This window comes from Podarcis tiliguerta, assembly GCF_965153285.1.
Source record: "Podarcis tiliguerta genome assembly, chromosome: 5".
In the NCBI taxonomy this organism is placed as follows: Eukaryota; Metazoa; Chordata; class Lepidosauria; order Squamata; family Lacertidae; genus Podarcis; species Podarcis tiliguerta.
In genome coordinates this window covers 59,629,141-59,645,427 of record NC_139538.1, presented here as the reverse complement: position 1 = coordinate 59,645,427, position 16,287 = coordinate 59,629,141, and the positions used below count along the sequence as shown (strand labels likewise).

The 16,287-nt window shown below is 42.8% G+C and overlaps 1 protein-coding gene across 8 annotated transcripts in view; it reads right to left on the bottom strand.

The window, feature by feature from the left end:
* Positions 1-16,287, bottom strand: part of INPP5A (inositol polyphosphate-5-phosphatase A) — a 237,897-nt gene that overhangs the window by 183,171 nt on the left and 38,439 nt on the right. For all 8 annotated transcript variants that reach the window (XR_014512061.1, XR_014512062.1, XM_083443546.1 and 5 more), the window contains exon 2: positions 2,880-2,921. Coding sequence is in view for 4 of the 8 variants with exons in the window: in XM_083443546.1 (XP_083299672.1) it covers positions 2,880-2,921 (42 nt within the window). In the remaining 4 variants the exon portion in view is untranslated. The remainder of the gene's footprint in view (positions 1-2,879; positions 2,922-16,287) is intronic.

Sequence of the window (16,287 nt, the reverse complement as noted above, 5' to 3'; positions counted from 1 at the left end):
ATGAAGTGCAAATTTTGCTGTATGTATCCCATACCCCATATAGCAAAAGGAACAGGCCCAGTGTGGGCGAATCTATAGCCCAACAGATGTTGAACTCCAACTCACATCAGCCCCAGCCAACATGTCAAGGATGATGGGAGCTGAAGTCCAATGACTTCTAGAGGGCCACACGTTCTCAACATCTGGAGTAAGAACTGTTGTGGAGTTATGGTTTGTTTCAGTCTAAACAAACCATGATCTGTAGCCACTGTCTGTTCTGGCTTACTGATCATGGTTTGAGCAAAAAACAAGAACACACACACACAACCCAAACAACCACAATCCCCAATTTGTACATAACACTTAGTCAAGGATTGTGGTTTGTTTTCCCCATGCATTGATGGGGAGGAGCACAGTGGCCCAGATTAGTGGAATAATGGTAAACCACTCACTCTGGTTTCCTGTGACGTGTGGATTGACCTACAGATTGAGTAAAGTATTCCCAAGAAATGGGGAAGCTACAACTGCTGCTGCCGCCGCTACTGCCTGTAAGAACTGCCAGGGACATTAAAGTAGAACAAGACAGGGAGGGACAAGAAGGGAGGGAATTTACAACAAAAAGCACCTGCCGCATGAACGTCATTTGGATTGTATGCAAAAAATCTAGAGTCATTTTTACTTCCCTATTCCACACAGTGCACAGAGTCTGGAAAGCCCTTCAGGGTTTGAACTGAGCTTGTGTTCCTCAGGCACTGATTTAGGGCAAGGTCCCCTTCAGCCACACATCCTCCTTGCCTAATGTATGCCTAGCCTGCTTATGCCCAGGGCTTCAGCTTCCAACATATCAGGAATTTTTTTACGTAGAGACACTTTCCAACAAGCAACCCCACTTGCATGCATTGTGAGCTGATGACATCCTTCAGAACCAGGTGTCTCCTCCATACATTTAAATGGGATGTAGAGTTAACACCAGACAAGTGAGGTAGGCAGAACCTCTCCCTGCTTACCTCCCCATATTGTTATGCAACCCCCTGCACTTGTCTCTCAGCTGAGCCTCCGGTATCATAGTTCAACTAAGGAGAAAGACAGCTGGGCAGGTCAGTGGACCATTGGAGAGCATCCTTAACAGCAGATCCCTGATGCCTGCTATAGGGCCTTCTTAAACAAAAAACTTTCATCCAGATGGCTGCCTCCCTCCCAACCACAATGCCCTGGAAATTCTGGGGAAATTGCTTCTGCTTGGAATTGTTGTCAGAATCAAGGAACAAATGGTGGGGGGTGTCACTACTGTAGCTGGGGGTCCACAAGAAGACACTTTGCTGAGGGCACACCCAGCCCTGGAGTCACTCCTGATTGCTGTCATTATCGGTTTTACTCACCAAACTGCTCACCAAACATTTCAGTGGGGCCTGAACCACTCTACAAAGATTTTAGAGATGCTCCGATGGTAGGCCTTAAAACCAGGGATGGAGAACTTGTGGCCCTCCTGATGTTGTTAGACAACATCTCCCATCATCTCTGACCACCAACCATGTTGGTTGGGGCAGATGGGAGTTGGAGTCCAGAGGGTCACAAGTTCCCCCATCCCTGCCCTAAATCATCTGCCCCAGTGAATACACATTTGAGACAATAAGAACACTTCAAGCTTGGGTTTCCCATTAGACTTCACATTTGACATTTACTGCTTTGACTGCCCGCTGCCCCCCTCAGCACATCCACTTCTACTCCTCACTTAAAAGTCTTTTCTTCCACAGAGTAAGGGAACTCCTTTAGAAGAGTTCAACCATTCAAGGAAACATGAAGTTATCTACGTGGGTGCTAAACAATATAAACTGATATCCAAGTTCTCCTCCATGCACAAAAATGAATAAAGTCTATAAATAGTTGATTTTCACAGGACCTTAGCTTGAACGGAATCTTATATTATTCCAGAATAATATAAAACTTGATCCTAAAATTTCAGGCCAGTGTATCTATTACCCGAAAAAAAATCAGCTTCTGTGATCCTTAGAGTCTGGGACATTTCCCCCAAGTCAAGGATGGGGAACCTCCAGATGTTGGTTGGACTACAACTCCCATCATCCCTTATCATTGGCCATGCTGTCTCGGACTAATGGGAGTCCGAGACCAACAACATGTGGATGGCTACAGCATTCCCATCCCTCTTCTAAACATTTATATGTTGAAGTCTTATCTAGTAACACATAAAAGAAACAAAATCACTCTCTTTAAGTCGGGCCATGGCTATACAGTACCACTGAAACAAATCCTTCATTTTTCTTTTAAACACTGGCTGACCTTTACTCGCAACTTGCAAGTGACCGCCCTATCTATTGATTTTTATTAATACTACGTTCCAGGCAAGCATGTTTATGATAGCAGCCTTACTCATGATTTCCGGTAAGAGTTTAAACAGAGCCAAATATATGTTAGAATTTATTTATTTTTGGGGAAGAAAAAAAAAACTTTATCACAAAATGGACAGTCTCTCAAATATTTTATATGGTGTCTTGAACAATGCTATACAATGCATTTCAGTGTAAATTTGACAAATGTTTATGTTTTGGGGTCCAAGAAAGGAAATATTTGTATGGCTTTAATTAGTGACAGTTGAAAATTGTTGTTTTGTTCAGGACGTTTGTTTATAATGGCAGTTTGCAGAGAAATGTTTTATCTTCCTCTTCTAAGGCTGTGTATACAAGAGTCAAAACCTACAGTTGAGTATTAGCCTACTGTCCCTTGTACACATAAAAAAAATAAAAGTTATTCCAGTCCTGCTGTTCTTTTGTTTTTAATTTTCACAGATTCTTTAGGTTTCAGGTTTTTAGATTAGCCCACTGATAAAGACGCTGACAGTCTGTTTGACTTTATGCCATGAAAGAAAATAGTTCTCACTGTACCTGATAAAATTCCCGAAGCCAATTCTTCTGTAAATTTTCTGGCTGGAAAATAAATAAATAAAACAAAATTAATATATGACTTCTGTAATACAGACAAGGCAAAATGACTAAGCGAAAGATACAAGCACTGATTTTAGCATGTGCACACTTAAAAGGAGTATTTCAATTACACACAAATAAGACTTTTGATTTTTGTGATGTTGGAAGTTGATATTGCGTCTCTCAGGCACACAACCAATAAAACTTTTCACCAAAGGAACTTTGACATAGTGGGTTTCATTCAATGTTCTCTTCAGAGCAGACCCATTGAAATGAACAAGCATGACTAATCTAGGACCATTAATTTTAGTAAGTAATTAGCAATTTTAGTAACACTGGATACAACTCACTATATTTAATTAATTTATAGCATTTGTGTCCTGCTCCTCAGCCAAAAAAGGCTCTCACAGCGGCTTACATAAATTCAAAACAAGACATTCCCTATCTGCAGGCTTACAAGCTTTGTTTTATAAAAAAAAAAATACAAAATACAAGGGGGAAAAGGAAAACCAAAGCTCAGGCACCAGTTTCTAGACCATTGTTCCTGTATTGACCAGCTGACACAGTTCTGAGGCAGGAAGGTAGCTGATGGAGCTGAGACTCCAACAAAGGCGATGGAGTGAGCTCTGCTTCCTCTCTCCTGTTGATGCAGTTTGATGGAATGGCAGCCCGCAGGTGACATTTAAGGAAGGAGACGGCCTGATGGAGCTGGCCTGTCCCAGCAGAGTCAATGGACCATTATGGTTGTGAGACTTGGAAGACCTGCTCCCCGCCTTGAAGGCCTTCTTCCACCTGGCTGGGGTGGGCGGGCCCCTGGTTGAATCCAGCTACAAAGTCTGATACTCTTGGGCTGGGGTATTGTTTGGTGAGGTTTGTTTGGGGTGGGGTGGCGGTGGTTGCTGTTATTGATATCAAATTTTTGGTATCTTTATTTTGTATATTTATTATGATTCGTTCATAATAACTGAGAATTGATATTCTCATAGCACCACTCGCCAGGTTATACAGCAGGCGTTTTTTCTGGAACCAAAACTCAGATACAACGGTACCTCAGTTTTCGAACATAATCTGTTCCTGAAGACCGTTCAAGTACTGAAACGTTCAAAAACCAAAAACTCAATAGCTGGCAGCTAGGCCACAGGATCTTGCATTCAGCAGAAGTCACGTGGCATGTTACTTGAGGGTTTATGGCGTTTGAAAACCGAAATGTTCAGCAATGGAGATGTTCAAATACTGAGGTACCACTGCACATAGAAAGTTGAACTGGAAGCAGATATTACAAAAAAATGAAAAACATGGGGCTGCTGCTGAAGACACTTGCCACTCTTGAAATGCGGGGGAATGTGTGTGTTTTTAACTCCACCCACCCTGCCAGACCTGGAAATAGGAGGCAGAGCTGTTGATAAGTTGTTGGAGTCATAGCACCCCAGCAGGCTCACCACTGGTAACTGCTCTGGGCACTCCAAGGAGCAGGTCTTCCAGGACTGACAGGCCAAGATATTGCAATGGTGTCCACCGATAGTATCACTTGTACAGCCCAGTGCACAAATTAGACTTTCTAAAAGCATTGTGAGCCGCTTGCTGGAAGCAGGGGAGGCAGGAATGTGACAATCTAATAAAACTTATGGGAGGAGAGGAATGGAATGAAATACACAGGAAGATATCAGGGCTAAATGGCTGGCACCTAAACTAGAAACACTCCACACTGCAACACTTCGTTGCAGGTCCCACTTGTTAACTTCTAATAGACATATTTTACCGAAAACAGTGATTTATAGGTTATAGAGAAAGGAAAATATTTTTACAGTTCTCGGGTAATGACGTCAAAGCTTTATGTTTTCTGTGTGACTGATTATCGGTTTTAAACTGTCAAGAGCTACAATTCCGAAAAGCAAAATGAAGAAAATGTTTTGGCGCCACTTTCAGTTTGGAAAACAAATACGAGAAGAGAGTCGCATCAGTTCAGGGCATTTTCAAACATCACAAGCCTTCCACGCCACCATGTTATATTCACTGCAAGCCTTTTAAACAATTAATATGGCAGACTGAGTTTGTTACACAAACGGGAAGTTGGCTCTCAGTGGCTGGAATGCAAATTCACAAGCCTCTGGTGTACAACCACCTCCAAACGGGGAACAGCTCCTAGCCAACTCAATCCTTGCAAAAACTGCAAAACTCAACACCAGAAAAAAAAGCCACAAAATAAATTTATGTCCAAGGAAGTCAACGGTGTTATGAAAAGGGATCGCTGCACTATAAAATACTTTATGGCAGCTGTTTTATAGATGCCAAATAATTCCAGCATTACACAAGGAGAGGACAGAGGTATGGGAAAGACAACCCAGCCATAGAGCTGGTAACTTATTTTTATTCCTGCTCAGCGGCTGCACGGCGTTCTGGAAAATTACAGAGAAAATTCATGGACCTATAATCACAAATGCCAACTATCATTTGACATGCTTTTAAAGCCTGTCAGTATAGCATTTTTTATATATATAAAGGCAGTTAAGACTGTTCTTACTCAAAGGAGCATAAAGAGAGCTCTGCTCGAACAGCTCACGGAAGGCCACCGAGAAAGTAACAAATCTATTTCCAAAGCCATTTGGGTATTCTGGCAAATGTGAAGGCCTTTCCAGTGGTGACACCCCAGTTGTGGAATGCCCTCCTTTCCCCTCTTTATCTTTGTGGTGCCAGCAGTGGCGTAGCGTGGGTTGTCAGCACCTGGGGCAAAGCAAGTAATTTGCCCCCCCCCCGCTGCACTGTCCCTCCCCCAGATAGTCCCTCGCTCTCTCTCCGCACCGCACCGCACGCCTGGCACCCTCCCCTCCACAGTGGGCGGCGACCCGGCAGCTCGGATCGGATTCGCACAGCCAGCACTGCAGTGAGAGAGAGTGAGTGAGCCAGGTAGGGGCAGAGAGCTGCGAGTGCGAGCGCGCGCCCCCCAGATGTTGCGCCCAGTGCGGCCGGCACCCCCTGCACCCCCCACGCTACGCCACTGGGTGCCAGGTGAAAGCCTTATTTTCCTAGGCACTGTATATTTAACTTTTAGTGCTTTTTCATGCATGTTTTCAATGGGGTGATGTTTCTGGTTTTCTCTCTTCCATTTCCATTGTGATCACCAAGTCACAAGGTACCATTTGCAAAATTGTATTGCTCAAAGCCTTGTTCAAAGCAGTGTCGCTGACTGGTGTGTGAAATCAGCCATGGCTACTACATCTTCCTAGCCCTCTTTTATACAGTGGCCGAAAAGTTCCAGTTGCTATGGCCATGCTCTCTGCATTTGGGTTTGGGCAGAAAGGGACTGCCTACCCAACCAGTCAAGGTAGCCAAGGGAGTTTAGACACAGCCATTTTTCTCTGCACCAGGCACAGTCATAGGCAGATGAGCCAGTGGGCTTGATGCCTACACGTCCTTGTTCATGCCCAAGTGAATACACAAAGGCTAGGTTTGCTTGTAACACCAAACTGTAGCTTAACAGATTGTGTGTACAAGCCTGAGGCATTTTTTCCTCCCCTCCCCGCCTCCAAGATAACCACAAAGAGGAGATCAGAAGCTTTCACTTCTGTTTTCAACTTAACCACATTTTAGTGTTGCTTCTGAACTTGAAACTATGATTATTAACATTAACCGGTTCATTGAAAACAAGCCAGGATCTTTAACCAAGGTTCGACGTTCCCGCAAACCATAGTTATTACTAACCGCAGATTGTGTGGGTTCAAACATAATGAGAACTGCGGTTAGTTGAAAATGGGAAGGCTTTCACCCAGCCATAGCTGTCAACTTACAGATTTGAAAATAAGGGACCAGCAGCCTAAAAAATAAGGGATCAGCAGCCAAAATAAGGGATTTTCCAGGCACAGGTATGTTCGGTTTCTGAGCCCCTCCAAGCCAAAGGCAGAAAGCCCAGCCAGCAGCCAAGCGAAGCCTCATCAATAAGGGACAGCAGCGGGACATGGCACTGGGATAAGGGAATGTCCCGCCAAATAAGGGACGTTTGACAGCTATGCACCCAGCTGGAAACTTTGAACTTTGATCGTGCTTCTTGCTTTCTTGGGTGGAGAATGCTGGGGGTGGGTTAGAGCTAGTTTACTGTGCAGAGGGAAAATTAACACTTTCGCTTGCAGCCCAGCCTTCATTATTAACATGTGGCCTTCAGAACGTTGCCCAGAATGGAACGCAGCCATCAGTCTGAAAAGGTTCTCCTTCCAAGGTAGACCGAGCCTAAGAATTCCACAGCAAAAGGGCACTTCACCATCCTATCAGCTACCATCCTACCACTGCTACCATTAAGTTATGTGGCTGTGAATCAGAATACAGTAGTACCTTGGTTCTCAAACACCTTGGTTCTCCAACGCCAAAAACCCGGAAGTAAGTGTTTTGGTTTTTGAACGTTTTTCAGAAGCTGAACATCCGATGCGGTTGCTGGCTATTGTTTCCGGGGCACCTGCACCAATCAGAATCTGCGCCTTGGTTTTTGAACATTTCGGAAGTCAAACGGACTTCCAGAACGGATTAAGTTTGGTGCTTTTGTTTTCGCTATTTACTGGTATTTTGCGTTTTTGTTTTTTAGGCTTTTTCGGTTAATTTGTTTTTGTGACTGTGTGGAACCCAGTTCAGCTACTGATTGACTGATTGATTTTGTGACTGCAGAAATGGATAAAAGCCCCCCATCCAAACAATGACTATTATCAGTGCAGGTAAGATAAAAATAATAATTTTAATTTTTATCAACTATAATACTGTCTTATTTATGCTAATCTTCTCTGTATTGTTCCAATTTTAGCATATGTGCTGCTGAAGCGAGCACAGCTGTCTTATTTATTTTATAGTACAGTACATTGAATATTGCTTTCATTTTATGGATCAATGGTCTCGTTAGATAGTAAAATTAATGTTAAATTGCAGTTTTAGGGGTATTTTTTAAAAGTCTGGAACGAATTAATCCATTTTGCATTACTTTCTATGGGAAAGCATGCCTTGGTTTTGGAATGCTTTGGTTTTGGAACCGACTTCCGGAACAGATTGAGAACCAAGATACCACTGTATGGAGTTGGAGCTCATGAGCTCTGCTACAAGGCCTTGCCCTTTTAAGTAAGGCACAAACATGGCAACTGCAAAGCACAGTCTTGGACGTCACTCCATGGGTCTTCTATAAACTAATTTGTATTAGAAGGCAGCAGAGATTATGTCAAAACACAAAGGAAGCCATGAGTGGAAACAGGAACAACCTCTGAATGCTGGATACAAAACTAATCACTAAATGTGACAGAGATTGTGAAACATTCTGCAAGGCTTACTGTATTTGGGCACATATGAGTGAATCAAAGTTTTGGCTATTAGGCAACACACATTCCTGTGGTGTTTAAAAGAATATACAAAACGACATTACAATTTTTCCTCTCGATCCTGTCTTCTATCAAATAAATGCATGCCACCTTTTATATAGCATTTATATAGCAATTAAGAGTAGAATATATTTGAACTTGTTTGTCTTCAGAGCCACTATGTGAAACAGAATAGAACATTTAATTTTGAAGAGGGAAATGGAAGCCATTAAGTAGTTAACTGTCCTAGCAGAATCCAACTCCATGATGGAAGATAAGGTGGTTGAAGTGGGCAAGCCCCAAAACCCCCCAAAATCTCTGTCCACTGAGACATACTGACAAGTGATGAGATTTGAACAGATCACAGCTGGTGGTATTTGAATAAAATAAGAGTTTAGTTCCCATTTTAAAATATTTGGAAACTTCTTCCCACATATAAACTATCAGTTATTTGCTGTCGGTATAAAATATAATAAAAATGAATAAATAAATCAGCAGCTGCCTTCACTGAATTTGTTCACCAGATGGCAGCAGGAAGACGATACTGTGGAACAAACAACAGCTTCAATGTCAGATCTACATAGAAAATGAACTTGCTGGGTTCTGTTCTAAAAGGGTTCCCGGTAGTTTTTGAAACAACACACTGAGTCAAAGGTCACTTCATCTCTGCTAAGAGATCCTGGTTGAACTTCCTGGAAAACCAAGGTGGTATTTCCATTGGTCAGCCAGTCCCTGACATCAGAGAGCTCGTTGTCTGTATTCTTTAGAAATCCGTCATACTCAAGGAAAACCATTTAGTTATTCCGTCAACAAACGAAGACTTAGTTTACAGAACATATAATGGGGCCTTCTTGACAGCAGAGCCCATGTTATGGAACAATTCCTCGTCCCCACCCAAGGCCAGGCTGGTACCAATACCAGAACTTCCTGACAGTAAGAGCTGTCTGACAGTGGAATTTGCTGCCAAGGAGTGTGGTGGAGTCTCCTTCTTTGGAGGTCTTTAAGCAGAGGCTTGACAACCATATGTCAGGAGTGCTCTGATGGTGTTTCCTGCTTGGCAGGGGGTTGGACTCGATGGCCCTTGTGGTCTCTTCCAACTCTATGATTCTATGAACACTGTTTCCAGTTTACAACACCAGATTAAAAATGTATATATTTTCTGCCAGGCGCTTCAGAATTAAGAGTGGGCCTGCTTTCTTGAGTACTGTGTATATTGGATATGAATTTTACACTATGTACAGCAGATTTTATAAACATTTCATTGCCAATTTTCTATATGTAGCCAACCCTCTGGTAATTTTTAACTACCAATGGTGGACTATTGAATAAAAATAAATAAATAATCAAATTTCACTTAATGCAAACGTATGGGAGTATTTCTCTGTGGGCATGGTGAAAATAACACTCTGCAATCGATGCTAGTTCCTCCCAACTGCCAAATAAGGCAGCTGAGACAAGCACACATGAGGAATTTCACCAGGAAAAAAAGTCACCCTCTCCTATTTCAGATGCTTATTTGACTTCTTACATATACACACCCTTCAGAGCCAATGGGAGAGAGCTTTCTGTCTTTTTCTCGTGGTTTGAATGTATTGGATTTGGAAGAATTCTGAATCTTGAGGTGCCTCAGGGGGACTTTGGATGACAAAAGTAAAGCAAGATCAACTCAATGTGGGGAGCCCAAAGTGCTTCTGTTGGTATTTTTAGTGTTTGGTTGTAATTAGTTTAAAAGAATAAAATGAGAATTCCCTGGATGCCTAGATCAAGGTATGGGGCAAGTATTTTTTAGTGAGAAAAAGCCCCAGCAGAAATTTGAAATCACAAAACTTCCAGCAAAGTAAAGCATGGAAATATGGGCTGTTAGACTTTTTAAAATTTCTTCCAAAGGCTGTTATACCTTTTAAGTCCCCCCCCCCCCCAAGTTCCCCTTACTTCCCTTAGCAAGAAAAAGAAACCATGCATTTGGGAAATTAAAAATGATTTACTTACAAACTCTTCAAAGGTGAGATTCATGTGCTTTCCCATAAAGCAGCAAGAAAGGAGAGGCTGTGCAACTTAATTTCAAAGTTCCTAAATTATTTGTATAAAAGCACAAAGATGGCTTGCTAAAGATACACAGTCCGGGCTTGTAGCAACCAGCCTAAACACCCTTCTTGGTCAGTTACATGGTGAAAAACAAAAAGAACAAAGGCTTTTGGCAGGACTGCTTACTCTATGGTCCTCTATGAATTAACTAGAACTAAGCACATTGCTGATATGAAGCTGGTATTTATTCCACAACTTCATGGTGTCTAAGTGACCCAGATGCTTAAAAAAATGCTGCAGGCAGCACCTGCCAAAAGCACCTGCTTTTAGCATCTCCTAAAAGTGAAATTAGTGGGAAATGGTACGGTGGGTCAGCAGTACTCATCAGACCTCCAAAACAGCAGTCACTGATTAATACCAGCAAGGAGAGGAGTAAAAGTGAGGTTGGGGCAGCACAAATGCATCAGCAGGGCCAATAACTGCTTCTGTTGGTGCATTTATACTGTGCCAACTCCCCAATGCCTCACTCCTCCCCTTCCCAGGAAGTAGTCAGGGGGTCAGGTGTGTGCTAGGGCTGTGCAATAAATTGCCATACCATTGAATAGATGTATTGAAATGACATTGTGATAAGTGTTTCAACAGGGCAATATATCAGTAAACAACCACTGGTGAAAAAAATAGGGAGAACCATTTTTATTTTCTGGCGGTGTTTATGTTGTTGGTTGCCCCTAAATAGCTTTCCTACATCTTAAAAAGGAAGGGTTGTTTTGCTTGCCTGCCCTCCCTCCCTCCCTTTGATAAAAAGGGAGAGATTGGTGGGATGAGGGCTTGGGGGTGGGGTTCTGTGGGGAGGGGTAGAGGGGAGAAGATATAGCTGGCTGCCTTATGCTGAAATGGGACATTGGGTACTATGTGAGAATAACGGGGAGGGTGTTTTTCGGTAAGCAGTGCAAGCAAATGCATGTCTACTCACGAGCATGCCCTACTGAATTCAATGAGGCTTACTCCAGGAAAGGAGATGCAAGTTTAGGTGAACTCAGTGGGGCTTATGCATGCATAGATTCCACTTAGACCTCTGAGTGGGGAAGCAGATGCAATATGACTAGTAAATCAATTAAACTACTCTTAAATGAGTTGAAAATGTATTAAATATATTATATGGAAGTTTATTTAATATTTTTTATTAAATCTCCTACTTCTTTACATTTTAAGGCCGTTGACCACTGCAGGGAGCCTCGCCAAGGCCCTTGGCTGCTGTGGGAAAGCGTGGAACACCCTCCGCCACTGTGGGGAGGTATGGTGGGACCCTCTGCCACCACAGGGATGCGCAGCAAAGTCCTCTGCTGCTGTAAAGTGCAGCACACCCTCCGCCATTGCGGGGACGTATGGCATTACAAAGGGACTGCCCAATGTATGGGTCCTTTTGGACCCAGAAGAGGGTGGAACAGGGGTGGGGGCATGACAGTTTTATGTGTGCTTCGCTGACTTGTGCGGTGGCCAGGAAAGGAACCCTCACACAAAATGGCCGCAACCTGTACTGTATTGCAGTTCAAGGACACATTCCAGCCAAATAAAAGAGGGCACAGAGAAGGACTAGTGAAGGGTACGGCCTGAGAAGAAATGTTGCCAAGTGATGATCCTGAGGGCCTGATAGGGAGGGCCTGGTGGGCCACATTTGTTGCGCACACACCCGGGCTACTTTTGTCTTACAGTCAACAGAAATATTTTGGTTCTTTTATTTGCTTTTTTCTACACAGTACTACACATATTTTGAACAGCCAGTTGCTCCCCCCACTCCATTGTCCCTGCTAGCTTCTTTTTTAGAACTGCAAAAGTATGTAGAATCTCTCTTAAAATAACAGGATATGTGCACAGTTCACCACCTCTCATTTCAACTAAACACTATTTCGACCTTTTCCTGAAATTCTGAGTCCTACCAATGCTAGCTCATTTTATGCATGTGTGTGTGTGTTTTAAATTTGGAGTGCTTATAATATTGGTCAGGAACATAAAGCAATAGGCCTGCAAGCACATGGATACCACATGAGCTGCTAAGTTACTGAAACAAAGAATGCTTCACAACTAATTTCTTAACTTCCCAACACTCACATGCCCGGCAAAACTATATATATTTAGACAAAGCTGAAATAATACCAGCAACTAGAATACAGAAGCGAGGAGGGGGTAAAGTTTACTGACCCCTTTTGAAGTTTCCCTAAAATTGCTTTATGAAGAAAGTTGCATACAAATACAAGGCATGTTTGTAATATTAGCAAAACGAGCGGTAACCCTTTGAACGATGCACACTTGAGGCTCTGTATGTAAACACTCCTGTTCGTGGTTAAAATAACATTCTCTTGAGACAGGGATGCGAATTGTGTGGCTCTAGATGGTGTTTGACTACAACTCCAATCATCCCTAACTGTCAGGAGTGAGCAAGCAGTAAATCACACCGTGCAAGTTGGAGTTAACTCTTTATTACTCATAACAAGATTGGTATGGACTTTCCAGAGTGTCAGGCCTAATGAGCACAGCAGCTCAGTCCTGTGGATCAGTTGCGGAGACTGAAAGTCCCTACCTTTGTGTATCCTAAGTCGCCATTAGCTTTTACAAAGGGCTGCATTTTAATGAATTGTGAATGAATCAGTGTTAGATCAGACAGGACTTTCCCTGACAATGGAGTGAACAAAATAGGCTGTACCTGGGAGTTGTCTTGCATATGGACAGGAACCCTCATACTCTCTCCAGCAGCACCTTTTATATTAAAAAAAGGAGAGCTAATATATAGTAATTAGAGGCTTTGATATCAGAATTTTGCTTTCTGATTTAAAGTAAATGGGAAGTGAAATAGAACTGGTTGGGAAATGATGCAACACATAAGCACTAGAAAGATCAAGACTTGAGAGTACTTTGGCTGGCTATTTCATGCCAGAAACCTTAAAAGGATTGATAACCTGACAAAGTGAATCATTAAAATTGCAAGGTTTAAATGGCAATACCGCCCGCTTAGTATTTCACATTCTTGCTCACATGTAATATAATAGCATTGGGAAGAACCCAAAGGAGTATTCAGTTCAATTGCCTGCCCGCAGACAAGACCAAGTACAATATATATCCTCCTATTTAAGGATAGACAGATGCAGAAAGGATACAAATTCCTTTTGAAAATTTCTTTCACAGGAAACTTATCCAGAGAACAAATTTAACAAGACTCCAACCAAAGTTCACTGAAGAACAATACATGCCAAAATATATATTCCATAGCTCCCATTCAAAACATCTTAATGAAAAGTTACCAAATCTAGTTCCAAAACATCTTCCCCAACTAGTGATTCCCTTTCATTCTGCTCAAGTTTCAACACTGAGAGAATTAGGCTACATTCCTATACCCATTTGCCTGAGGTTAAACCCCATTGAATTCAATGGGATTTCTGAGTAGACATGTGTAGGATGGTGCAGTACATTACTTGATTGTTCTGTTTCTCAGTTTTGAAGGTCTGTAAGATGTGGTAAAACTGGCAGGTCCAGTACATCTGCTATTTCTGCCATCTTTAAAATGTAAGTCCTTAGCAATCTGTTGCTACTATGCTTTGTTGTCTTAAAAAAAGACTGTGCACATTTAATACCGGATGAAGAAATCTGAAAATTTTAACATCTAGAGATATAGCACTACCATCTGGATATCTTTAAAATTATGCTTATAAGAGGCTAATGATCCTAGCATTTAGAAATGTTAAATACACCTCCAGTATGCACAATTAAATTGTCAAAACAGAAGAAATAGAGCATTCAAGTTCCTAGGTTAGGCCCTGATTTATGGAACAAAGTTTCACAGCAGAAAGACAAATAGAAAGATTAAATATTGCAGGGCTTTTTAAAACCAAACCAAACCAAACAAAAAACACCCCACCTTCCCCTCTATAATTTATATCGATCCTTTACTTAATGCACTCAAGGCAGTACACACAATGGCGATAAAATACCATCACACCACCAAGAACAATGGATTAAATTCTTACAGAGGAAAACATTACAAAAACCAATACAGTTTGCTGAAACAACAGAGGCATGAACAGGCCAAGACAGATCTTTCCCAGGAGGCTGGACACCATAGTCACAGCAGAGTTCTCTATCAGGATCCCATTTATGAACCACAAACTCATTCTACAAAAGTAGATCCTTATGTAGCCAAAACAGCCTCATCCATGACTCAAAGGTGGACTGATGGTTACAGGTCGTGGCTAAGAATGAGAGACCTTAACCATGATCCTGGGTTCAGACCCTGCTATAAACCATGAGGGAAACATTGAAACTTGGACTGGCTGCGTGTGAAGACCCCCAAGACCTCCCAAAGAAAGACACAGTTGACACCAGTATTAGCTTAAGGTTATTGGCATAATTTTGGCCACAACTTTATTGATTACAGAATGTGAGTGGTTTGTTTAGGCATTGGTTCGACTAGTTGTACCTACACCACTGGCAGGGCAGCACTGACAACTGGACACTGGCAGAAGTCAGTAAGGGTAAACATACTGCGGGAGCATTGGTCCTACCACAGATGCAACCTCACCCCAAAATGCTCCCAGGTGCTCTGGCGTGGCCCTAACCCCTGGAAGGGGATTGGACAAAAGCATGGCGAGCACCTGGATTCCTTTAATGGAATACCCTATCGCACATTGGGAAGGGCAGGTGTGACAACCTCCCCTCACCACACCTTGAACCAATGTCTAACCGCCAAATCTTACAAAGTTGTGATGATCTGCTACGCGGCAGGCGAAACCCAAGTGGTACCAGCCAATCAGCCAAATGGGAAAATTCCTACCCGGCCCCTGGCCCAAAAGCAAATGACCCACGGCAGCATAGCAAGGTCATAATGAACCCTAAATATAGGGAGGGTGGGCGGGTGATGCGATGCACGAGATGCTAAGAGGAAGCTCGACGCAACGTGCAGTGGTATAAATAGGTCCCCCAGCTGCCAATTCTCTCAACCCCATTGGCCAGAATTACTCCAGCAACCGAGGGATCCAGTCGGGTTGTTGTGGCTATCCAAACGTTCCCACCCACACAGACAGTGTCTTCATGGATTTGTAATAAGAAGACGGGGCCTTGCTGGTTAACGTGACCCTAAGAGCAGGGCTTTCTTCAGCTGTAATTGCCAGAACCTCTCAGGTGGGCGCCACTGCCATTTTAAGACAACAAGGAAGGTATTCATGGTGAGTTCTGGCACCTCCTTTCCTAGCAAAAAAATAGCACTGCCTAAGAGAGAGCAAAGCTGAAGGAACGCCAACGCAGAAAGAAAATTAAAGGGAACAAGAAAAGACAAGGGCCAAGTTCAAAGATGGAGAAGAAACCACCACAGCCACACCTAAGGCACAAACAGCTAAACGTCAGAGATAAGGGAGATAAGCCCAGGGAGAAAAGGTAGGGCACACACCTTGAAACAACTAAGGGCAGGATCCTTGGAGCACTAACATCAACAGAAGACTTTTCTTGGGAAACGGCGCAAGTATAAACTGCATCTGTAAAGTGGAATGCTGCAATGACCAGCGGGTATGCAAGTTAACTTGGAGGACTGGGCCGAAAACAAAGTCAGCTTATTACATTTTTTAAAGGTCATGTCCCAATTTAACAAGGCGTATAACAGACATGGCCCTCAATCCACAAGCCAGTTAAAAGCCAAAGCATTTGAACTCAAGCCATTTTAATACTCCAGCCAAACACACATTTGGTTGGACGGAAGCCACATTGATTTCAAAACTAATTCACTTCCAAGTGAAGAATGCTTACGGATAGCAGCGTTGAAGCATGATCTCCTTCTTCCTCCAACTTGGTTGGAAGGCAAAGAGGAGGAGTCCTCAACATCAGCAGAGGAACCCATAGAAAGCAAATAGATGGTCCAGACATGCAAATGACCGCTGCATGGTGAAGGTGAGGGCATTACTGTGGCTCCTAGGCTACACCAAAATAGCTTTATGTGGAATACATTTTGCAAGCAATAGCAGGGGCTCTTCTGCCCTGAC